Below are 26,291 nucleotides of genomic sequence, written 5' to 3' on the forward strand. Positions count from 1 at the left end.
AACCCATAGGAGGAGACTGTAGAGATCAACTGAAGATACACATACTGCTGTACAGCACATGGAAATAGAATAGGAGCTCAATAGTGAAATATTTACAGTGCAGGAAGGAATCACCGGAGAAGGAGCAGAAGACATAAAGGGAGGCACTATAACTGTAGGGCACTAAGGCACCATTATTTGTGGGGGAATAAAGGGGGCACAATTCTCTCATGTTAGATACAAAGGGGACACTATTACCTTGTGGGGGGACACTTATCTTTTGGAGAGACACAGGAGGCACTGTTATCTTGTGGGGGCACTATGACTGTGGGGCACTAAGGGTGCACAGGGTACTATAAAATTAAAGGGGTTGTCCAAGTAAGGCAGCATTTGTGAACCAGTCTATGATTTCTATGCTGGTATTTCAACTGAAATGTCAAAAATAGCAATTAGATGGAACTATAGACTTGTATTAGCTAAATGAAGACCAACGGTGCAAGCTTTGGTCTCCGTTTCAGTAGGCTTACATTTGTTTCCAATTCTTTAGCAGGACAGAACAGCATAGTTGACTAGTCCTCAGTAGTGGCTTGGGATGGGGGCAACTTGTGTGAACAGCCAAGGGCCTATGATCTACTTAAAGGGGTTGTCCCGCGAAAGCAAGTGGGGTTAAGCACTTCTCTATGGCCATATTAATGCACTTTGCAATATACATCGTGCATTAAATATTGGCCATACAGAAGTTATACACTTACCCCCTCCGGTGTTGGCGTCCCCGTCTCCATGGTGCCGACCGAAGCCTTCTCCTGCCTGGATTAGTCGCGCTTGCGCAGTCTGCTTCTTCTGTCCCGCTGAAGGAGCACGCTGGAGCGGGACAGAAGAGGGCAGACTGCGCAAGCGCATCTAATCCAGGCAGAAGAAGGCTTCGGTCGGCGCCATGGAGACGGGGACGCCAACACCGGAGGGGGTAAGTGTATAACTTCTGTATGGCCAATATTTAATGCACGATGTATATTACAAAGTGCATTAATATGGCCATACAGAAGTGCTTAACCCCACTTGCTTTCGCGGGACAACCCCTTTAAGTCACAACTGGTAGAAGCGTTTAATTGAAACATATATTACTTTATACCAACAGAGATAGGCGACCTGGAGAACATCCTAAAGAAGGTATACAAAATGCAAGACAAAATGTACTAGGCAAAAGGTGCGAAACAGTATATGAAATAAAGAGAATTAATTGCCATGTAAACCCCTCTCTGCCTCCAGCTCTTTTATTAATCACATTCCAGCACCAGACGCTGAGAGTACATCAAACTGCACCAAATCCTTTTCACATGACAAGCCCATAAATTATTCAACTCATTAGTATCACCAAGAGGAATAGAAATAGCATCAGTGTAAAAGACGCATAGAAGTGGAAAAGGGTCAATGTAAAGTTTCGTAGGCTGATCTCCATGTGTCCAAACTTCAAAAAGACAAACACATCTGCACATCTGCTTTTTGAAAACTGAACCGGAGCGAATAGGAAAGTACAAAATTGTTGTGTTTCTCTAGTGTTATAAACTAAATCCAAGCAGTATGGAAAAAATCACTCAGAGCGTACAAAGCTAACTTAATATGGTGACTGAGAACATGGATCATCATACTGACCGTATTCAATGGCAGCCTTTAATCTGGCATCTGAATGAGTCGAGCCAAATGCATTGCGCACGAAACGTCTTCTCCTTCGTAAATCGTCTTCCCAATAATCCAATCTCCAGAAGTCATGCAGTTGACTAAAAGAAAAGATAGGACAGAGTTAGTAAGCAGGTATTCATCTTCCTCCAAGAAACAAAGTATGAAACAATGATTAGAGTGTTGCACTCAATGGTCCCAAATCAGACTTTAGGACATGTAAGGCTTGGTCAGCATCACTATTGATGGGAGAATCATTCATGCACTATATGGATCAGTTGCCCATTGACCATTACAAAACCGATAATGAGTGCGCTTACGGCAACGACAAATTCATATGCCCTCTCTACCTGGCTACATCTACCAGGTGCACAGGATAGATGCCATTTACCAACCAGTCTTTTTTCTTCATTGCCCAATGATCAACTTGCCCTTGCCCTGCCAAGTTGCAGAATGTTTAATTTTCTTTACAATGAGTTGTCTCATGAAGGCAACTATTATAAATAATACCCTATATAGGCATATGGACTTCCATTGCTCAAGTTCCTTCTTTATAAGCCAAAGTGGAGACCTAAGAAGAGGCAATTGCCCCAGTAGACTCACTTTTTCGGTATATTACATTCATCTGATATGCAATGCTCTATTTTTGGACAGCATCCATATGAAAAAGATTCTCTGTGGTGAGGCAACCCCTTCAAAGAGGTATCCCCACCTGAAACATTTATGGCATAACTACAAGAAATACCATGAATATCTCATAGTTGAGAGTCACCACTGGGCCCCCATTGCCCCATTATGTGAGGTTTCCAGAGGTGGGACAATTATATATACTGTGAGTATGCAATAAAGGTCTCAAATAGGAATATCTCCTTGAAGGGGATGTTTCACAAAACTAACTTATCGCTTATTTACAGGATAGGTGATAAGCATCTAATCACTGGGACTCCCATTGATTACAAGAAAAAGTCAAGAATGTGCCTAAATGAATGGAGCAGTGGTCATAGCCAACATTAGTTACGTGCAACCCATGGGGTTGCACAGGTCATCAGCCAACAGCATGTAGGGTGAGGCACAAGGCGGATGTATTCTGAGGGCAATTGTCTCTTTTATGTCCACCCAGCCAGATGAGTTGTGGTCACATGTGTGCACGATCACTCCATTCATTTCTATGGGAGATAGCTAAGTGCAAGCGCTTTCCCCTAAGAATAAATTGAGTGGAAGTACGAATACGAATCCACTCCATTTGTTCGGGGACACTCAAGACCCCTGTTCTTGTGATTGGAGGGTGTCTCAGTACTCAGACCCCAACCAATCATATACTTATCTAACCTGTAAGTTATTTCATGGGACAACCCCTTTAAGTTTTACTTAAACGAAACCAGAATACAGCTTTTAAGTGATCCATACCCAAATCAGGTGATAAAAAAGCCGCCTTCACTATCCTTCGGAAACAATGTTCTAAACTACACTCTATACTCCTGTCAACTTTAACAACTATGTCGGGTTTATCTAAAACCAAAGCATACAAGAACAATAGCAATGCCGAGCACAATGATGACAAAGTGCAGGCCGCCTTTGTATTTACATGTTAAACAACCTAAAGTAGTCCGTATTAAATGGCTTCTCGTACTGGTAAAGAGCATTAATCACAGGCAGCCCATTTACTAATGCTGCATCAAATTACAAGTATTAATGACACGCAGCTTGCTTTCCTTTACAGTGGTTTAATGTGCCTTGTAAATCAAAGAGCCAACCTTCCTATAAGCAGTGTGCCTTTTAATGACTAACTATGGGTCCCTCAGCAGCCTGGAACTTATAAGCAGAAAATATGACACACATGAATTTGGTGGAGCCATGATTAAAATAACGTGCTGAAATATTCATTGGAATCATTCCCTACTGCCCCCAGCGAGTTCCGAAAATTGCTATTTTATCCATTATTAATAACACTGAATTAAAGCTGCAAAAATTATCCCGTGTGCGGTAATTGTGGTGGTGAGTTATTACCCTTCTGTTAATGTGCCGCGTACTCCGTTTTTATGGGCGCTAGTGAAAACAAACCCTTTTGGGTTGTGGCCACTTGCAGGTTAACTAGCTTTTGTTTTTACTTATGCAAATTGCTTTATTCTTTGCTGGTAAAGGCGGCCCTAATGACTGCTAATGCTCTTGTAAAGCATCACAAAAATGTCGGCATTGTACGCCACCAAATCAAATAATGAGGTGTTCTGTCTAACAATATAATATCTCAACGCAGTTACAATACTGGCCATCATTATAAAGAAGTAGATGAGAGACTATAAAAGGCACTCGAGCCTCAAAACTGACATTATTGTCCTCTAGTGGCAACAAGGATGTCACTGCATTTCTAAAATACGGTTCCGAGGCCAACATGTCACTAAGGAGACAGTCCTGTAATATTTGGCTTTACAATTGTAACTTCTCCCAGCAGGAGGTTCAGACAGGGCCAATTTAATACCCAAGCAGGGCCAGTACGTGGATATTAAAATTTACCTCCCCCCCCTTTAATTTACCTTCCCCCCCCCCAAAAAAAAACACACACTCATACTAATCCAACCCAGGTCCTGTAGGCTTTCCCTCACCTCCAGGTCCAGCAATCACGTTACCCTCTAAGCACATGACTGCTGCGGCCAATCACCAACCTAACCTCACTGGGTACTGAAAACAATTGATTGGCTATAGTGGTCACATGCTTCAACATATGCATGGCCGCTGGACCCATTAGTGAGTGGAGATTGTAGCGGCAGAGACACACAATAGAGAGTATAAGTTATCAGTTGTTTAAGCTCACTACTACGGTACTTTTCAGACTCACGGATTTTGGCCATGTAATGTGAGCAGAGTCACTATAAAAATCTATAATGCTTGGCCAGGTCAGCGGCAGAAGAAGACCTGGAGCCAAAGGACATGATGGAAGATACTGTCAGAGCTGATACTGGCATGGATATCACACAACTGAAAGAAGCAGTGCAAAGCCGAAAAACATGGAGGGAGCTCGCCTTTAGGGTCGCGGACAACTAAACAGCTAACAACTACTTTTCAACTGTATCCATATCCTGAGAATGCAGACATAGTTGAAATTGGTGTTGCTGTACCATTTGCCGTATGGTTAAAGAGGCCCTGGGTTCAGAAGTTATGATAAGAGTCATAGTTTTTAAAACAGCTGAGGAGCCTCAGTTGCAGACTGACTGACCCAGAGGCAACCTCAGTTATATCATATGCCAACACTCTTTTTACCTATTCACTTGTCAATTTACCAAAAGAACATTTGCCCTCGTAAATGGTTTGAGCAGAGGAGGTGGTATCATCTGAATGGGCTGCTGACTCTATGGAAGGTCGTATGTTCTACTGTGGGAGTGCAAGTGTAGATAGGTTTAAAATGTTGTATAATTTAAAGGAAATATATCAGAAAAAGACCTATTGTTCAAATCAAGTAACATAGTATGTTAGGCCGAAAGGAGACAATGTCCATCTAGTTCAGCGTGTTTCCACCCCATTTTTAAATCCTTTTTTTAAATGATGTTTTCTTAATCTTGCAGTTTTCACTTTGACCACTGAGCCTCATGAATCAGCTGACACTTCCTGCTGTGTAGAGAAAAGCTGTCACTAGTCATACCACGCCAACAGGCAGTATTACAATAAAAGGTAAACACATATCTAGAGAACACCGAATCATATAATTCACTATAGCTGATGGTCACAGCTCACTTCCTTCCCCTCCCTGCACAACGATCTCTGGACAAGTCAAGGAGCATGCCACAAAACTCCTCTCCCATAGAAGTCAACAAACATCTAAATGCAACTTAAAAATCTTTTAACAGCAGGAAATGGTGAAAAACAATAAAAACGTACTCCCAGTCTCCTGACCCCCCCACTGCTCCAGCGCTGTATCTCATGTACTCCCCGCCAGCTCTGTTAATATGCTGCAGTCAGTAATGTACCATAGACATACTAACTATTTTAGCTAATCAGAGGCCTCAAAGGGAAAAATGGGAGATGCGGCGCTGGAGCGGTGAGTATCAGTTCTTTTATATAATTTTTTTTTTTTTTTTTAGTTACTATAGTCTACAGTTCAAAAAAATGATGGGCTTGGAAAACCCCTTTTAAGAACTGCTTAGCAAGATGGCTGCACCATAGTTTTGCACAAAAAAATCTAATTAAAAGAAAAATCTACGATCAGAAAATAAAAACAGATCAGTAAAAGGAATATATGTCAGTATCTAGTTTTAATTAGCAAAAAAATATAGGTGATACATTTTCATTAAATGGGGTTTAAAGCAGTTAATGACGACGATCCATCATGGTGACAAGACCTCTTTGAAAAGGGGCATCTCCTAGATCACGTGTCAAACACAAGGCCCGCGGGCCGAATCCGGCCTGCTGCCACGTGTTATGTGGCCCGCAGCGTGCCGATGCCGCTCACCACTGCAGCGATTACCAGCTGGGGTGCCGCAGCTCCCCGCTGGTAATCGTGCTATTACCGCTGTTCCCGGCTCACACTAACGCCAGTGTGCAGCCAGGATCCTCCTCCCCTGAGTCCCCTGCTCTTCAGTTCCGCAGAAGAGGACTCGGGGAGGAAGCGTGCCGAGCGCACACACTGCTGTCAGAGTGTAGCCGGGATCAGCGCGAGCAGAAGGAGAGCGGCGCTGACTGCAGGGAGCAGGTAAGTATAAGGGTTGGGGGAAGGTTAATATTGGTGCTGGAAGGGGTTAATATTGCTGCTCGGGGGGGATGGGGTTAATATTACTGCTGCTGAAGGGGGGGGGGTTAATTAATATTACTGCTGCTGGGGGGGTAATTAATATTACTGCTGATTGAGGGGGGGTTAATTAATATTACTGCTGCTGGGGGGGTTAATTAATATTACTGCTGCTGGGGGGGGGGGTTAATTAATATTACTGCTGCTGGGGGGGGGGGGTTAATTAATATTACTGCTGCTGGGAGGGGGGTTAATTAATATTACTGCTGCTGAGGGGGGTTAATTAATATTACTGCTGCTGGGGGGGTTAATATTACTGCTGCTAGGGGGGGGTTAATATTACTGCTGCCGGGGGGGTTAATATTACTGCTGCTGGGGGGGGGGGGTTAATATTACTGCTGCTGCGGGGGGGTTAATATTACTGCTGCTGCGGGGGGGGTTAATATTACTGCTGCTACAGGGGGGGGGTTAATATTACTGCTGGGGATGATGTTGCTGAGGGGTTATTACTAGTGAGGGGGTATATATTACTATGGGGGTTACTATTACTATTGGAGCCACTGTGGGGTACCCTGTTACTACAGGGGCCACTGTGGGGCTTGCTATTACTAATGGGGCCACTGAGGGGGTCAATATTGTTACTGGAGCCAGTATGAGAGTCACTATGACTACTGCGACCACTATAGGGGTCACTATTAGGGCTTGTTCACACGGGCGTAATTGTATTTCGGTCGCACAAATACGCTGCGTATTTGTGAAATCGAAAATCGCTTATGCCTGCATATTTGGGCACGGAAAAAACACAGATGGGCCCACTGAGATGGTGCGCAAATGTATAGTGAATACACAGGTTTCCTGCGCATTCACCACATATTTGCGCGGCCCATTCACTTCAATGGCCTATCGGGGTGCGTAGTATGCAACAAAATAGATCATGCTGTGTGACAATATACATCATGTGAATGAACTCACTGAAATCAATGGCTTCTATTCAGTGCATATTATGTACGCAAATACGCTGGTGTGAACGAGCCCTTACTATACTGTCTTACAATCGGCCCTTTAAGGGTCACCATAAGCCCGATGTGGCCCTCGGTAAAAATGAGTTTGACACCCCTGTCCTAGATACATGCTCCAAAATAAGCAGATTTATGCTTTGTACCAAAATAGGTATATGACATAAAGCTGCGCTGCACACATACTGAATGATACTACAACCAACTCATTATATACTAGCACTATGGAACTACGGCTATGGCTTCCTTGTGGATTATCGCAGTGGGTCAAGCTTGTGTTAAACTCAAAAATGCCCAACTGAAGATTTGAAGAATTACTCTTCCAATCTGTAAAGGATGCAAGTTTAACATATAAAGTTTCACAAAAAAAATTAAATGGCAATGTAAGCTGGTCTAAATTATAACGTGGAGCTCATATCATATGTCTGATTATCCATGGATTGAGACAAGTGTTGTAGAACGAGCCTTGAGAAGTGAAGAATACAGACTTCAAGAAGGTAAATCTATGAAAATCCTCATGACATAGGGAAATGTCTGAAGAGCACGACAGCGCAATCCATGAACTTAGACCCCCACTGAAATAAAAACGATGGTCAACAAGGTCTGCTTAGTCATTAGGAATCGGACATCGCATCCTAAACATAAGGTCGTCCAAATCAATAGCATTTTGATTATCAAGCTGTATTGGAAATCTCGGAGCAAGTCAAAGGGGTCTATGTGCTATATAGGGCAACACAGCCGATTAGTTCTGGACATCAGTGGTTGCCCAAGCTTATAGACTCCACCAACGTGACGTGAGATATATGCCTCTGATTGTTTTTGGTAGAATTAACCTTTTAACAACCAACAGGGTAACACATGTAACCTTCCACATGGTAATAGTTACAATAAATAAACTCTTCAAGACTTTGGTGTCAGTTTCGATTTCGCAAGTAACCGATCCGTACGGTTTCATTTACATCACTAATCAAACTGCTAGTGAAACTTTATTAATCTCTCTCTTCGGTCTGACTGCTTCTTCACAACTAAATGGCACCAAGTGGAATGAAACGCTTTACGTATAGCTGAAAGATAAGAGTCATGACACCGAGGCTGCATTATGAAAATAGATCTAATTGCAATTCCCATAGTCAAAAAGCTACAAGTTAAACCCAACACTACTACAGACAGCAACTTGCAGCTCTTATTCCACGTGTTGATATGAGCAAATACATTCCCATTAAATTGAATAAACCCATTTACACTTGAGTCATTTTTCACTCGGCTCTATGACAATTATTTTTCGATGTCTCTCAGCATTCTCCCCATAAGGTCTGTGTTATATTAAAGTTTTGACTGAAGAAAGAAGGAGAATAAAAAAAGTTTCCCTGAAGATTTTGCAATCAACGGTTGTCCTATACTTACCGTCTAGGACATGTGAATAAAATATGTCACCAATGTCAGATCAGTGGGTTTACCCACAGCAGTCCGAGAAAGAAGGTGCCGAGGCCCTTTCTAAATTTCCTCTATAGAGGACCACTCTCATTGTGCAGAAAACTGCAACTCAGTCACATCAGACTCCTTCATTCTAGCAAGTGGTGGAATCCCAGTGGTTGATTGGCTGATCACCTGATCAGAAAGCGATCTGGTGATAATAGACACTTAATATGACTGTAATACGCTTTTACAGTAGAGAGATACACATCTGATTCTGAAACGGATTTCCAGAATGAAATTAGAGAGCATAAACTTTTCAGACTGCTCAGAGATTTCTTTTTACTGAGAATGAACCAACAATCTTAGGCTCTGTTCATATCACACTATGCGAAAACATTTGGTTTATGTGCCATATGGTAATTGTAACTATACTATAGGCCCCCATTCACTCACAGCAAGCAAAAAAAAATTGTGTCCTTCTAGCCTCTGGCGAGGTGGTATGAATGTGCATAGAGTGGACCACCACACTATATACTTTTTCATACATTGTGTCCGATAGCCAAGATGTGCCACTGCATGGGTACATAGTGGTATATGTTGGAGGTAAATATTGAGGATTACTCCTAACATATATATTCGATGTACAATATGAACAGAGCCTTAGAAAACTGCCACTGATCTGAATGACCTTTTAATTAGAATGCTGTATCATATTTCCAGTAACAGAAATCTCTGAACAGTGCCAAAAGGGTATACTAAAGTTACTTTTCCATGCAAAGATAATCTTTTAAACTGCCGAAGAATTGAAAGATTTAAAGCCCTTTTACATGGAACAAGTGTCGGGCAAACGATGCCCAACACTCATTCCCGTGTATACTCGCTACCGTGCTGTTACACAAGAGCGAGTACTGCTGGATCGCTCGCAGCGTGGCTAACAGGGAGGTGGGGCAGCTGGAGGAGAGTTCTCTCCCTGCTCTCCCCCGCCCCTCTCCATTCACTGTAAGCAGAGGACGCTCAGTGCTGAACAGCTGCTGTTTACACTAAACGATCATCGTTCAGGATTTTAAGCAGCTTAAAACTGAATGGCTGGACACTATCGTCAAGTCATTTAGTTTCTGCATGCTTTTACAAGGGATGATTATTGTTCAAAACGCTGCAGGAGCCTGAACAACCAGAATGATAATCGTCCTGTGTAAAAGTGCCTTTAGCAATATATTTGCATAAAGTGTTAATGGCTTTAATGACCATTAACACTGTATCATCTTCATTTGCACGTAAAAGGACCTCCAGGAGTTGTTTGCTGAGCCGGGTTTGTGTTTAAACACACACACCAACTGTGCAAACAGCTGCCGACACATTCCATTGTTCTCCTTGTGGCTAGTGTAAACATTCTACAGGGAGAACATCCTGCAGTCTATTGAAAGATGAGCGAAATGCATTCAAATGGAATGTATCTGCTCAGTCTTTCAGTGGTTGAACGATGGATTTTATGTGAAGTAAAATCCATCGCTGAAATGAAAAGTGCACGATGCCCATGTTTACATTTAATGACTATCGCTCATTTTCGACCGTTTGGATGAATTGTGAGTAATAATCGTTGTGTGTAAAAGGGCCTTTAGTCTTTCATTCTAGACATCAATGATTGCTCAAGAAAATAGACATTACTAATGTCATCCTATCACATGTGTGTATGGTGTATAAGAAGATCGTTGTGATTGGATTTCCCCTTTAACAGGTGTTTAGCATTCCCACAGAATAGTGTCTGTGCATAGGCAACCACCTTTCTATTTAAACCACCAACCAAATTGCATCTAGGACTGGTCCAGCTGTCATACCTTTTTACCTTTTACCAATGTGGCTCTTATTTCTGATTGAAATCTCAAAATGGTTAAATGCAGAACAAAACTTTTACACCAACCTTAGCCGAGCATGTATATTTATTTCAAAGGAGAGAGTGTAATAGGCAATTCCAAAGTTGTCTCCTATGTGAACAAAGCACTGGGCATGTTAAAATCTAATATGCCCAGTTCTTAGTCATCTTAAAATCTGCCTTTGGAGAAGACTACAGTGGCTTCCATACACATTAGATCCATACACACATTACATCATAGTAACATCGTATGTTAGGCTGAAAAAAAGACATACGTCCATCCAGTTTAGCCCATTACCTCCCAATGTTCATCCAGAGGAAGGCAAAAAGAACCTAATGAGGTAGAAGCCAACTTTCCTCATTTAAGGAAAAAGAACTTCCCTCCCGACTCCAATCTGGCAATCGGAATAATCTCTGGACTAACAACCCTTCTGCAGTGATCAGTGACTATAACATAAAATATTGTAACACTCAAGAAAGGTGTCCAGGCCCCTGTTAAACATTTTTATCACATTCACCATCACCACATCCTCAGATAGAGAGTTCCATAGTCTCACTGCTCTTACAGTAAATAACCCCTTTCTATGTTGGTGGATTTGGCTGAGTTCTGCCTAACATGTACAGGAACCTTAAATGGTCACTAACATTTCAACAAACTTATGCCTGGGTGATAACTAGCAGATTTTCAAGTTACTCTATTTACATAAAATGTTTTTTTTTTTTTCCTGAAAAATCCCTCCGAAGTGCTGGCCACTAGGGGTTTCCCTTCCTTCTATTTTGTTGTCCACTGCCTGTTCCCATGTGAAGGACATCTCTAGTAGCAGAGACACTGAGATGGATAACAAGAAGTGGGAGTGGGGCTTTACTTGCTGCTGTCTCATTCTGCCCATAGAAGACTATGGACAGGGGAGGACAGGGAATGCTGGTAGAGGGAGAGAAAAGTACAGAGAGTCACACAGATGCAGCTGTACCTAAGTGTTTACTGTGTGACAGATACTGGATTCACATCTACACTGCTCAGCATTACTGTGTAATGTCTACCATAATGCTGTTACTTTGAGAGTGTGCTACAGAGTGATAGAGAAGAAGGTATCCTGCTCTCCTCTGTGTGCCGTGTGTATGAAGTCATCATAGCAGCTAGTCTACCACCAGCTAAAAGAAGACTGTGAATGAGAGATGGAGGCTGCAGAGGAGAAAATGCAGCATGTAAGTCATATAATGGCCAGGAATAGTGCTACTCCTTATGTACACAGACATGGTAGCTTATTCTGAAAGGTCATCTAAACAGTTAGATACACTTTAAGCTGACAATCTAGAGAGTGGAACCAAATTGGGGTCATGTTTAATTTATAAAGAGGGATGGATTTGAGAATAGTACAGATGTGGACCAGTGCCAGGACTTCATGTCCCAGTATAAGGTAAGAGAGGCAGAAGTTTGGCAATGTGAACCAGCACAGGGACAAGTGAAGAAGTAAACAGGCAGAGGCCAAGTTTTATAATGTTTACTATGGGAATCCAATATCTTTCTCTATATTTACCCTTCAATGCAGAAGATCCGTGTAAACTAATACAATGACCATGGACCATGTACTGCACAGACTCCAGACAAGTCACCACATGAATCCTGGCGCGGAGACCCATTCTCTGTGGATTACTTGCAGTAGAGGATGTAACAATACAACATATGATCTATAGAAGTGCTCAGGCATGGCCATAAATTACGTGGACTGAACCGCATATAGACCGAGGAATATGAAGTGATCAATTAAGATTTACAGCCAATGTCTAACAGCTCACATACTTCCCTGTGTGCTTAATCAACTTCATATTTCTGCTGTGAAGAAAGACATTTTTAAGTATTACAACTATCGACACAGGAACATGGCGAGACGCAGGAGGTCAGGGCTCACAATTGATCCTAATTCCAGGGTCTTGACCTTCAACAAAGGTTCTTTTCAAGCCATTTACAGCATCATTTTACACCCCAGACCAGTTTACTAATAGAAAAATAGTATGCTCAGAAAGACAGAGTTGAACTTTCATGGAAGTTAATACAATTTAATGTTCCCATTGTTGAAAATGAAATGGACTGGTTCCCCAATTATGTGGATGTTGCATAGTCAAATAAATTTGTGTAGTTTGCAATTACATACCCTTAAAAAACTCAATTGCTTAGTGCTCAAAAACAATGAAACAGAGAAATAGCAACAAAGCTAAAGATAAGAAAATTGTAAGAAAAATTTGTTTTCTGCAGCAACAGACAAGTAAATGTACAACTGACAATTCAGCACTTAGGCTAACTTCACATGGCCAAGTGCGATATTGCCGCCATATCGCGCTTGCCATTCACAAATCTCACATAATTTTTACACCCGTGTGAAGGCGGCCTTAAAGTTGTAACTAAACGTTAACGAAAAAAATCTCTGACAGGTTATAAGTGACATGTCAGAAGTTTTAATCAGTGGGGGCCCGGGTTTTGGGAACCCCACTAATTGATAAAACCAAGGAGCCGAAGCACTCAGCTGAGCACTGTGCCTCTTCAACTGTGATTGAGGAGTGATGTACAGACTCAGACTTTATATTGAGCCTGTGCTCTGAGCAGAGCCAAAAACAGCCAAGTGGGCATAGCGCTCAGATGAGTAGTGTTAGTGACTGGTGAGGGTCTCACGACTTGGACACCTACAGAACAAACATTTTAGCATGTACTATGACATGTCAGAAGTTTTCTAAAAGTTTAGTTACACTTTTATTTATTTATTTTTTTTTCTTTACACATAACTACCAGAAGCTACGCTGCCCCAGCAGGGCAACTGTCCCAACAAGGACGACCCCGATCTTGTTCCTTACCCCACCATCCCCCACACCAATAACTCTTCAAGAGCAGGGTGAGGACGGGAGACACACCACACCAGGAAGGATGACACTGAAGAGCAAAGACTCTATAAAGATAAAATTGTGTGCAATCTAAATGCTCAAAGTAGTTGTATATCCAGTCAAAATAAGTTGTCAAACATAAAGAGCTTGGACCCCATTACAGACCACATCGACTCCCCATGCAGAAACATGTACGCACCTAGAATCACTAGACTTCAAATGTATCTGTCTTGCAGTTGCACAGGTTCATGGGTGAATATTGAGTATTACCAGTCACACATAATTACCAACACAACTATGCGATCAGAAGGATAGAGATAACACAGTCATACCAAATAGTACTAAAATTAACAGCCACCACCAATTCTGATCACCCAAAAAAGCAGGCTGTCATGACAATAGCAAAGATGAACTATATGGATTTCCAAAGGAGCCCATTAAACTCTTAAATGGGCTGTCTGCCATCTTTTCCATTGATGACTTATCCTCTGCATAGGTCATGAGTAATTGATAGACTGGGACCCCCAACCATCAGTTGATCATCCAGCCCGCTGTCCAGTGCATTGGGGCAGACATGGTCACCAGCAGTCAGCACAGAAAATGCACGCGCCAGCTTCACTTCTTTTGAAATCAATGGAAGAACTGCGCTGCACAAAGAATAAATCTACATTAAAGTAGCCCTCCAGTTTTGGGAAAAAAATTCTATTCCAGGACTGGAAGGGAAGGGCGTATACTGCCTGCAGTTGTTCTTAGCTGTCCTTCTGAGCTGCAGTTTCCAGGTCCTATTTTCTGCTGTTCAAGATGGCTGGCACAAACTTTAGATTACCTAATCCCCACAGTGCATTGGTGTACTATACCTATATTCTGATTGGCCACACTTGCTCATGAGATCAGCACTAGCCAATCAGAGAGCAATGCATAATGTGCATCTTGGACGGACAAAAACAGGGCCCAAAACCAGCAGGTTGGCAGCGCATCAGAGAAGAACTGCGGTAATATACCTTCCTCCCTCTCCTGTCACGGGACAGAATTTTGTCCTGGAACCAGAGGGATGCTTTAAATGTGCAAAATAATACAGTACCACTTAGAGCAGTATATGACTGCACATGGAGTCTATGGCTCTGTAGTGTTCATCATGCAGACACCCATACCATGAGTGACTACACAGGGGCCCAGAAGGCAAGAGGGATAGATACACTCATACATACAAACAATGCAGACCAGTGCAAGCATTCTATCACCCAAGCACAGAGTTAAACACATAAAAATACTTTACATTGCCAAGTTATGTTGTAACACACAGTATCCTGGGACTACGTGAACTGCACTTTGCCGCACAATTAGACAACATTGCAGTTTCAAAAGTAGAGAAGGGTTATATATGTTTTGTGCAAAATCCAATAAACCTCTGTTATAATCCTTTTAAAATTTTCCACGAGTATTATCCAGGAACAGACTAATCTCCTGATAATTGTCATAAATGCCTATAATCAAAGCAGAAACCATTTCAACCAGAGAGACTGTTTTCAATCAGGCTAGATGTAGTGTGCTAACCATTCAGCTACAATTATACCATTCCGATAATAACACATAAATGCAGTAAATGGAAAATAGCTTGATCAATAAATAAGCATTAAATGCTAAAGAAAAACATGAACCATACCAGAAGAACTTAAAAGGGAGTCCTGCATTGTATGAAAAAAAGTTATGGACCTTTCAGATCCAGACTGTTTCAATGCTGGAACATTTTCAAGATCTCTGCTTGCTGCACTGTTTTTTAGGTACATTCACATTTATCCCAACGCAGAATCTGTAATTTTTTTTTATCGGTAGTCACTGGCATTCTTCTGCAGTCAGCCTGTACAGAATCTGGTGGCTGAAGCACTTATCGCCTGGCTTGGGAGTCCTCTCCGTCACACCGCCTGGCTTGGGAGTCCTCTCCGTCACACCGCCTGGCTTGGGAGTCCTCTCCGTCACACCGCCTGGCTTGGGAGTCCTCTCCGTCACAACGCCTGGCTTGGGAGTCCTCTCCGTCACAACGCCTGGCTTGGGAGTCCTCTCCGTCACAACGCCTGGCTTGGGAGTCCTCTCCGTCACAACGCCTGGCTTGGGAGTCCTCTCCGTCACAACGCCTGGCTTGGGAGTCCTCTCCGTCACAACGCCTGGCTTGGGAGTCCTCTCCGTCACAACGCCTGGCTTGGGAGTCCTCTCCGTCACAACGCCTGGCTTGGGAGTCCTCTCCGTCACAACGCCTGGCTTGGGAGTCCTCTCCGTCACAACGCCTGGCTTGGGAGTCCTCTCCGTCACAACGCCTGGCTTGGGAGTCCTCTCCGTCACAACGCCTGGCTTGGGAGTCCTCTCCGTCACAACGCCTGGCTTGGGAGTCCTCTCCGTCACAACGCCTGGCTTGGGAGTCCTCTCCGTCACAACGCCTGGCTTGGGAGTCCTCTCCGTCACAACGCCTGGCTTGGGAGTCCTCTCCGTCACAACGCCTGGCTTGGGAGTCCTCTCCGTCACAACGCCTGGCTTGGGAGTCCTCTCCGTCACAACGCCTGGCTTGGGAGTCCTCTCCGTCACAACGCCTGGCTTGGGAGTCCTCTCCGTCACAACGCCTGGCTTGGGAGTCCTCTCCGTCACAACGCCTGGCTTGGGAGTCCTCTCCGTCACAACGCCTGGCTTGGGAGTCCTCTCCGTCACAACGCCTGGCTTGGGAGTCCTCTCCGTCACAACGCCTGGCTTAGGAGTCCTCTCCGTCACAACGCCTGGCTTAGGAGTTTTCTCCGTCACAACGCCTGGCTTAGGAGTCCTCTCCGTCACAACGCCTGGCTTAGGAGTCCTCTCCGTCACAACGCCTGGCTTAGGAGTCCTCTCCGTCACAACGCCTGGCTTAGGAGTCCTCTCCGTCACAAAGCCTGACTTAGTAGTCCTCTTCGTCACACCGCCTGGCTTAGGAGTCCTCTCCATCACATTGCCTGGCTTAGGAGTCCTCTCCATCACATTACCTAGCTTAGGTCATTTAAAGTTTGTGCTAGCCATCTTGAACCGCTGAAAACAGGACCTGGAATTGGCAGATCAGTGGGACAGCTAAGAACAACAACTGCAGGTAATATACCCCTATCCCCTTCTGGTCCTGGCATAGAATTTTTTCCCAAAACTGGAGGGCCACTTTAATGTAGATTTATTCTATGTGCAGCGCATCTCTTCCATTGATTTCAAAAGAAGTGAAGCTGGCGCCTGTGTTTCCTGTGCTGACTACTGGTGACCATGTCTGCTCTTCAGTGTAGTCTTTCCTGGTGTGGCTCCTGTCCTCACGCAGATGTCATTTCAGTTATTTTATGAATCAAGAGAAAAAAGGAAGGGGATAGCTTGGGCAGAGCACCATCGAGAGCAGAGGAATAGCAGAGGAAGCGAACTACTGTGCTAAGGTATAGGAGATATACTAGAAGTGGTGTAGAGTATGCACTGCTGGCCTACTATGCTGGTCGACCAAAGGTCATATTAACGTGGGATGATGTTGTGAAAGAGGGTAAAAAAAACTCAATGGAATCAATGTAAAAAAGGGAAAAAAACTGAGGCATTGCCGCAACCCAACCTGTTGGGATGTGTTGACTAAATAGGAGAGTAAAGTAGAAGTAGATTAATCGATTCCATTGAGTTTTTTTCACCCTCTGCCATAACAGCATCCCACATTAATATGACCTTTGGTCGACCAGCGTACTAGGCCAGCAGTGCGTACTCTACACCACTTCTACTATCTCTCCTATACCTTAGCACAGTAGTTCGCTTCCTCTGCTATTGTATCCCCCTTGATGGTGCTCTGCCCAAGCTCTCCCCTTCCTTTTGTCTTGATTTGTAAAATAACTGAAATTACATCTGCATATGGCCAGATTGGGCATCGATATCAGTAAAGCAGTGAATTATGGAGATTTAACGGATTGTCCTCTGTCCAACAACATCTATGCGTATACTGTGTGTTGCCTAAAGAACCTATGAATAGGTGAAACCCGTAGAATTTAGGGCAATCCAGAGTGGTATGTTTCAGTTGCTCTATAGGATGCACCATTATTGTTGGGATGTTATTTTGAAGATAATTTCCCCCATTTCACCAGTAAGGTATTACAAGGGCCCAAGCATCAAAGGTGACCATGCTTGAGGGTTGAGCTACAGACAATTGTGCTGAAGGCTCCTTATGGTCACGAATGCCCATTATATTAGTATATATACTTTACCTTCTCCTGTCAATAAACAGATTCTTGGATTATTTAAAAAAAATATCATTTCAAAGAAAGAAATAGAAATTAAAATGTTTTCACGTTGCTTCTCTTCCCAATGTTTCCTCTAACAGTCGACGGTTGTACGATATAATATGGTCAACCCTGAAAAGGACCTAAATCCAACCGTAAAGCATGCATTGTTTGAACATGAGCAAACAATTGTTTGTTGTAAATGATCCCTGGAAGCTAAGACTGATACAATTACGGGAAATGACTATATATGTTGAGAATGGCTTTCATCTGCATTATGTTAGCCCCTAGCATGCATTTCACTTTTCAGCTGTGAACAGCAAAGGGCCAGCTGGGGCGAGGGAAAGGCGCAGAGTCTGCACACAGGTCACAATGGAGGCTGATCTGCCAGAAAATGGAAGACTATTAGGGATTAGACTGCAGGGAGGGAAGTAGAAAAATGCATACAATCCAGATTGTGCAATTGGGGAAAACAATCCTTACTCCACACGGAGCTGAAGTGCCAAAGAACAGTGGATCTAGATGACAAAATTAAAGCAACCTCACTCTTCTGCAGAGAACTATCAGCAGAAAACAAATAAGTCAGATATAAAATATAGTGCCCTGCAGTCAGAATGAACAGCATTTCACTCACAATTCCCAGATGTGGCGACAGGAAATTTATGACAGCTCACTGAAAAGCAAGGTCCCCATTGTAAAAACTTGTGCATTTATTTGGCTAAGGATAATCATTGAAGTTGACCTTTCCCCAAACATTTCTCAGCTGTGTTAAAATGATCTAAAACCATTGCCAGATTTTCTTTAACTAACACTGATTACCCCGAAGTAGAAAAAAAAAAAACTCTCTTTGCCCCAGGGTCGTATCACACTACTTGCACGTACATACCAATCGGTTTTCAGCAACACGTCGCAACCTTTGCTTAAGAGTCATGACGTAACTTGATCCCGAATGCTAAGAAAACTCAAGCCAAGGAATCTTTTACTTTGTATAGACTATGATATATGGGGACGATTAGTCCGGTTCGGATTTGCTTGATCTTTTTTTTTTTTCTAGCTTCACTCAACACATTAAACTTGAAAAGAATGCAGTGCAGAACGGATGGCAGAGGAACAGGCATTATTTATCTGAGCCACAACAAAGCATAGATACTGCCTAATGTTAACCTCATTGCACTCTAGGACTATGTATTGTGAAAATGGCAATGGAACCAGTAAGACATCTTCTGAAAGTGGATTTGGAAGAGTAAATGTCATCCTGTACCAAAAGCCAAAATCAGATCTGCTTGTACACAATACAATTATTTGCTTATAAATAAGGCTAGCGCTTAGCGGTGACTACACGGGGGGCTGAGCAGTGGTTTCTGCTCCGACCCTATTGTAGTCCAGCACTGACAACCGGCGCTGCCTGAAAAACCCCTTTAAGATCTCATCTACTTTTCTTCTACCAAATCCAAATGGAATATCTGCAGCATTTCTGTCACATGTGGATATCGCCTTAAAAGGAGTTATCAGAAAACTACCGATTGCTTAAATCGAGTTCATAGGGTAAACTTTTTTTGGATTATTGTTTTTTGAATTTTCCAATTTCATTCTGTATATCTAAAACAATCGTTAATATCTTGCAGTTTTCACTGTGGCCACCAAGTCTAATAATGCAGTGGTAAAACACTTCCTGCCCCGTTTCGCAATCTCATGGACCATAGAAACAATACACAGGGGGGGGGGCTCATTGAATCATTGGACAGTGTTGTAAGTCTGTCATCTGTGCAGGCAGGCAGGTGAGTTCTGACCATCACTTATTGTGGATCCTACGTTATCTATACATATAGGTATTACCGGTCAGTGTAATCCTGCCTGTGATAATGAAACGACGGCTGAAAAGTTTTCTCTACAGAACAGGAATTGTCAGACTTATTATTAGGCTTCGTGGTCAAAGTGAAAACTGCAGGATTTTAGATTTTTTTTTCTTTCAAGTGATATGGAAATAAAAATAGTCATGTGAAAAAATAAAAAAAAAATATTAAGCATAAAAACTTGATTTATACAAAAGATTATTTTCAGATTACATATTAAAAGAGAATGTCACCTACTTTTTAGCCCCATGAGCTATGCTTGTGAGGTGTAAGGAGGGGACCTGGTGAGTCTGGGGATTTAAGTGTTATGCTTACCTACCCTATCGTTCCCCCAATGTCAGCAGTGAAAGCTGTCACAGCAGTGTATTGAGTGGCGCTGCTAAGCAGTCCGTACATTGTCAAGTTAGAATGGGCGGACTACTTAGCGGGTCACTCAATGCATTGTGATGCAGCATTCAGCACTCTCACTGGGGGATTGACAGGGCAGGTAAGTATAACACTTACATCTCCGGACTCAGCAGGTCATCTACTTTCAGTCCATAAGCTTAGCTTATTCTTTTTGAATTACCATGAGTCACACTCATGCCAGATTTTTACTGCAAATTGTGGGCACCTCTGTCGCTGTACACACACAACATATCTACGTGGTGTAATAATTAGCTCAGAAACTGCTGCATTGAGTCACTTGAAATCTATTGAAAAGCCCCACGGGCAAGAGAATTGCTAGACATTTTTTTAAACAGCTACTTGATGGGGTTGGCGAGTGATTTAGCAGTAGGTGCTACATTTGTGCCTCCATAGAATAATATTAAAATTGTGTGAAAAACTCCAGTTCGTGTTTTGATTACTCAGTGAAAAAAAATGCAAAAATTCTTGCTACAGCTTAGGAATTCAAGATGGGTCCTCATCTGCTTCATAAATTGGTTTTCTCATGTTTTCACAGCCAATTCCCAAGTTTTTCCATATGTGCTCTGTATATTTCTCAGCACCCTACCCTGATTACCACCTGAATTTTATAGATATGCTCCCAACATCTGTGCTAGTTTTAAGATAAAATTCATGCACGGCAAAAATCCTTGTGACCCAAAATCCAACACATGCATCTAAAAACTGGACTTTTTCTGTAACATGTGCGTGAATTTCACATGAGGGCAGTTGAAAATAGCACTTTTTTATTGTAGATTTTCAATTTATGTCTCATGTAAATGTATTTTGCACAGAATTCCGTCACCTTAGGTCCATGACATGGCTAAATCTAGCCTTAAAAAACACTAGATCATTTCTGCTTTGTGTTCCAATAGTCGTAGCTTTTTTTATTTTTTCGTCAATTTTGGGTAAGCGATGTATTACATTTTTATAAATTTTTTTGCAGGCGTAGAATGGAAAATAAGCTATTTCACCGTTAATTTTTCAGGATTTCTTCTTAGGGTGTTCACTGTGTGGTATAAATATTATGTTAGCTTTATTCTACCGGTCATTACCATTACAACAACAACAAATTTATGAAGGTTTTTTTACTTTGGTACACTTTTTTTTTTTATCAACAAAAATAGTTTTTTTCTGGCGTCGCATTCCAAAACCAGAAAATGTATTTTTCCCTCGACAGAGCTGTACAAGGGCTTGCTTTTTCTTACAGGACAACTGCTACTTTATATTGGTACCATTTTGTGGTATATACAACTTTTTGATTAGTTTCTAATTTTGTTTTGGGTAAGTGAGATGGCAATTTTAAAATTTTTTTAAAGTTTTTCTTTTTTACAGAATTTACTGTGCTTGATAACATAATATGTTATAGTGCAGGTTGCGACAGATGTGGCGATACCAATTATGTGTTTGGTTTTTTTTTGTAACGATAAAAATCATATAAGGGGTAAAACTTTTTTCCCCCCATAAAGCTGATTTGATAGTGTGGTCAACGATGACTGCAGTATCTGTGGGGTTAAATAATGTAGATGAGTGATTTAGCTGCATGATTGCATGTTTTCACACCTTTTCTGGGTAAGAAAAAAACCCTACATATGTGAAAATCAGAAAGCAAATATGCTCTCTGATTGATAATGGAGGAGGGAGTGATACCATGAACAAAAGTTCATATTATCCTCCCCTAGGACAGGCAGAAAAATCACAGATTGTTCTCTGCCTATCCGTCGCTTCCACCCCTTTCACATAGGCTGAAGTGACAGCTATAAATTTAGCATGCTCGACCCGACTTCAGATGGCAATTACACCAGAGCATGTTGGCCTGATAGAACTGGAGCTACAGCTGTTTAAAGGCTCCTTCACACTGGCGAGGGCGATATCAGGCCATGAATATTGCTCTTGCAATCCATGTGAAACCACTGGATGTGAGGCATTTTCATGTGAAAACAGCCTCGGAATACTGCGGGGAATCCCTCCAGCTGAGGCTGAAAGGGATTCCCCAGCCAAGGCTGAAGGGATATACCTGCCACAGCTGAAGGCATTTCGCTGCTGAGGCTAAAGGATTTGCCTGCTGGGGCTGAAGGGATATTCCTGCCAGGGCTGAAAGGGATTCCACGTCACAGCCGCGGCAGAGGAACGCAGAGTTCGTCTATTGCTTTCAATGGCGGCCCTGGCCCCATTGACGACAATAGGCGATATCCCAAAAAGAAATGATATGCTGCGATTATTTATGCACGCAACATTGCATGAAAGAGAACATCACAAATGGGAATGAAACCATTGAAAATAATTGGTTTCATAATTATGTGTTTTCACTCACCACCGCATCGTGAAAAAAATCGCGTGATTTTTGGGCTCTATCTTTCTATGATGTGCGATTTTTTTGTTGCCCATGCTTTTTTAGCGCATTGCACATTTTTCGTGCGATGCGTTTTTAACATTAGGAAGTCCTATTGACTTTTATCGTGCAATTATCACGTGATTATTCTCAAGAAAAAGCATCGCTAACGCTCAAAAATCGTGGGAACAAAGACGCAATTTTCCCTGCAAAAAAACCCGCGATCACCGCGTAAAGCTAGCCTAAAGTAGAACAAACCTTGTTAATCTAAAACTGTAATGTGTTCTTTTCCTGTAGAAAAATAGAGTTTAGGAAAACCTGGAAGGGGTTAAAGTCTATAGCAAACACAGCATTTAATTTTTTCACTGAAGCATGATTTTGCTTTTCCAGAAATGCAGCTTTCTCCAGGTTTGGTGTTTTTGACTGTTGTTTTTTTTTCTTAGATTACTATACCGAACTTTAAGGCTGGGTTCACACAGGGCGGATATGCTGCGGTTTTGCCGTGGATTGCCGTTGCATATCCGCACTTCGGCAAAACCGCTGCGTTTGCAGTGCAATGCAGCACAAGTGAGTTTTGGAAAAAAGCTGTTCTCACAGGACGGATTTTTTCCGCACAGCCGCAGCGCGGAAATGCAACTCCAGCGCGGTTTTAAAAGAAGCAGCATGTTCATTCTTCTGTCTTTTCCGCAGCGCTTTTTTGTCCATAGACCTCTATAGACGCAGCCAAATACGCGGCAAAAAGTAAAAAAGCGCTGCGGAAAAAATGCTTGCGGATTTTTCTGCAAGAAAATCCGCAAGACAAAATTAACCTTTGAAGCGGTTTTGCTGCAGAAGCAAAACCGCAACAGAAAAACCGCGACAAAACCAGAGCAAATCGGCCCAGTGTGAACCCAGCCTAAAACCACCAGGAAAAAAATGCATGCAACAAACAAACAAAACATGCTTCAAAAAGACTTGTAACAATGCCATTTAATGCTCAAGCCCCATGAACTTTTTTTGTGCATTTTGAAACAAATAAGAAAAAAAGTGTGCGTGTGAAGGAGTTCATGCTCACAAATGCATCACGGCTTCATAAGACCGCAGTACCTTTTACAGGACCTATAAAAATAAGTAACCACAGACTTCTTTGGGCCTTCGGGCTTTGCATGCCTCCAATTTCATACAAAGGCATACAGTACAGAATGCAGTATGTTTGATTGGATGCTGTATGGAAGAACTCTTCTACCCTAGAAGCATTACCTCTAGTGAAGAATACAGGACCTCCACCATAAGCCATACAATATGCAATACAAACTGACTACAACTCCATAGTATAAAACCCCAGGGGCCCCGTGTACCTGCATTCTGCACACAGTTAAGTGTCTGCCTGGTACAATGTAATAACTGCAAAAGAAGTCAAGCAATTCTCGAAATATTACAGCATATGGAAATCCGAAATAGTCCCCACGGCCAGCAGCTGACACTTCCAGCAACTTTAAATCTCTGCAAGAGGGATTTTTTTTTATATATATGTCTTCCATTGGCCGGAAAAAGGGAGAGTATAAGTTTACCTATCTGCCATACATCCAATCCTCTATCATAATGACACTCCGCTGCATTACAGATTAATTAAGCCGGCAAGATACAGATGATTATGGCAGCCCTGTGACAGTGACAACAACTGGAGAGAGGTGCAAGGAGATGATTTTGCCAGAATGTAATTACCGTATGCCGGGCTCAAGTGTTACCATTTATCAAAACTGAGAGATGACACTCACTGCTAAGAAAGGGAAACTGGTCTTCACTTGCTGCCATACAGATCAATACACAGCACATTTCCCCAAGCAAAAAGTAATTATATAACTGCAAACTTCACAATCAATATTGAGTCAAACCAACTATGTCTGCGCCGGGCAGGCATGAAGGTAAGTCACTTTGTCAGCTGTCAGTGTCTACGCTTAAGCAAACACACAATGGGTTGGAAGAGGGCCAATATCAACACGGGTTAACAAGGAATTCGACTCACCTCTAAATTTTATTATATGATTTAAAGGACATCTTGATGTCTGGTTTCAGCGGAGTCAAATTTTTTTAGTTGTTGCTTCTTGAATTCTGTTAGTTGTGATAACTTTAACATTTTTATTATGATTTATTGTTAGAGATGAGCGAGCATACTCAATAAGGCAAACTACTCATTCGAGTACCTGCCCGCTCATCTCTAAAGATTCGGGTGCTGGCAGGGGGCGGGGAGCGGCGGGGGAGGAACGAAGGGGAGATCTCTCTCTCCCTTTCTCCCCCCTGCTCACTGCTGCAACTCACCCGTCACCCGCGCCGGCAGCCGAATCTTTAGAGACGAGCAGGCAGGTACTCGAATAAGGCACTACTCGCTCGAGTCGTTTGCCTTATCGAGTATGCTGTCTCATCTCTATTTATTGTCAATCTGTGAAGCTGAAAAATCTGCAGGACAGATAGTAGTTTTTGCTAATGCTGATGATTTTAGAATATTTGTAATTTACCATTTAAAGAGGCGGTCTCAACTTTTTTGGAGGGGGTATGACCATTGGGACCCAACCAATAGTGTTGAGCGAATCGAAACTGTTGAACCCCGTTTTGGATTGAACTAAGGTCAAGGTCCGGTTTGGCACAAATCGGAACCTCAGGCAGTTTGTCTCAGCCAAACTTGCTAAAGTTCTTTCTCTTCTTCCTTTTTTTAAAAAGAAGTAAAAAGAATAAAGGAGAAAGAAGAAAGAAGAAGTATAGTAAAAAAGGAGAAAGAAGGAAAAGGGAAAAAGAAGGAAGAAGGAAATAGGAGCATTTTTACTGTATTTCCACACAAAAAATCCACCCCTAAATCCGCACATAATTTTGGTGTGGATTTCGGGGTGCGATAGGATTCAATCCGTTAAACTGAATGAAATCCGCAGGGACTTTGCCACAATAAATAGGTCATTCTGTGACTTTGAAAATCCACAACATGACTTGATTGGATCCACAGCGTACTTGTTCTACCACTGTTGCAGAATTCTTGTGCGGAAAAATTCTGCAACTTGTACGCGATGTGTGAAATCAGAGAGCCTAGTTGTTTTTTCTTATTCCCCATTGGTGGTGCAATATGATAATTACCTCGCTACAGGCAGAATCTAGGCTTTTTGACTCTTCGACTACGATCAAGAATATTAGTCGAAATGTAAAATTATTCCTCCACGGCAAATAGAAAGGTGAATACAATTTAGGGCACCATATAGGGTGCCACCTTCATAGTAGGTCAAATAGTATCACAAGCCTAGAAACCCAAGCAATAAGTTTAATAGAAAGCACATTAAAACGGCTCTCAAAAAACAAAACTGTTACTAATATTTATAGCAAAGCACATAAAAGATGCCGTACACTGCAATAAATTATATACATATCTCTAGATATATATAGCTGTAGATCTATATATATATATTTTTCCTTTTTCTATTTACGTTCCATGTTATAATCCAACTCACTAGGTTACAGAAGGTTAAAGTGCAGAAAAAAATCATTAGGTTAGTTTGGGGAGAAAAATCTGACATGCAATTTTCAGGCTGATTTATCAGTGGAAAGCTAAATTTGATAGTTTGGCATTACTGAGAGAAGGTAACATGAGAAAGCTGTTACAGAGCCGTTCGTTCTGATTTAGCCACGTGGATCAATATGAGCCTATACTGCTTCAATTTTGCAAATATTGATTTTCTGATATAACCAGCGCAGAGGCATCTATCATCAACTTTATAAAAGGAGAGCCTTCAGATATTTCATAATGCTCCTCTATATTTTTATTTAAAGCCCTTTAGACCCCAAGGAAAGAGCACTACTAATATGTACACATTGTGGAAAGTCAACTACATTAAATATACCAACATCTCCTACTACAATAGTTTAATAGA

At 42.1% G+C, this 26,291-nt stretch overlaps 1 protein-coding gene across 3 annotated transcripts in view; it reads right to left on the reverse strand.

Annotated features, from left to right (window-relative positions):
* Nucleotides 1-26,291, reverse strand: part of NBEA (neurobeachin) — a 673,719-nt gene that overhangs the window by 225,027 nt on the left and 422,401 nt on the right. For all 3 annotated transcript variants that reach the window (XM_066582838.1, XM_066582846.1, XM_066582830.1), the window contains exon 38: nt 1,630-1,754. In XM_066582838.1, coding sequence (XP_066438935.1) covers nt 1,630-1,754 — 125 coding nt within the window. The remainder of the gene's footprint in view (nt 1-1,629; nt 1,755-26,291) is intronic.

This window comes from Eleutherodactylus coqui, chromosome 1 (genome assembly GCF_035609145.1).
Source record: "Eleutherodactylus coqui strain aEleCoq1 chromosome 1, aEleCoq1.hap1, whole genome shotgun sequence".
NCBI lineage: Eukaryota > Metazoa > Chordata > Amphibia > Anura > Eleutherodactylidae > Eleutherodactylus > Eleutherodactylus coqui.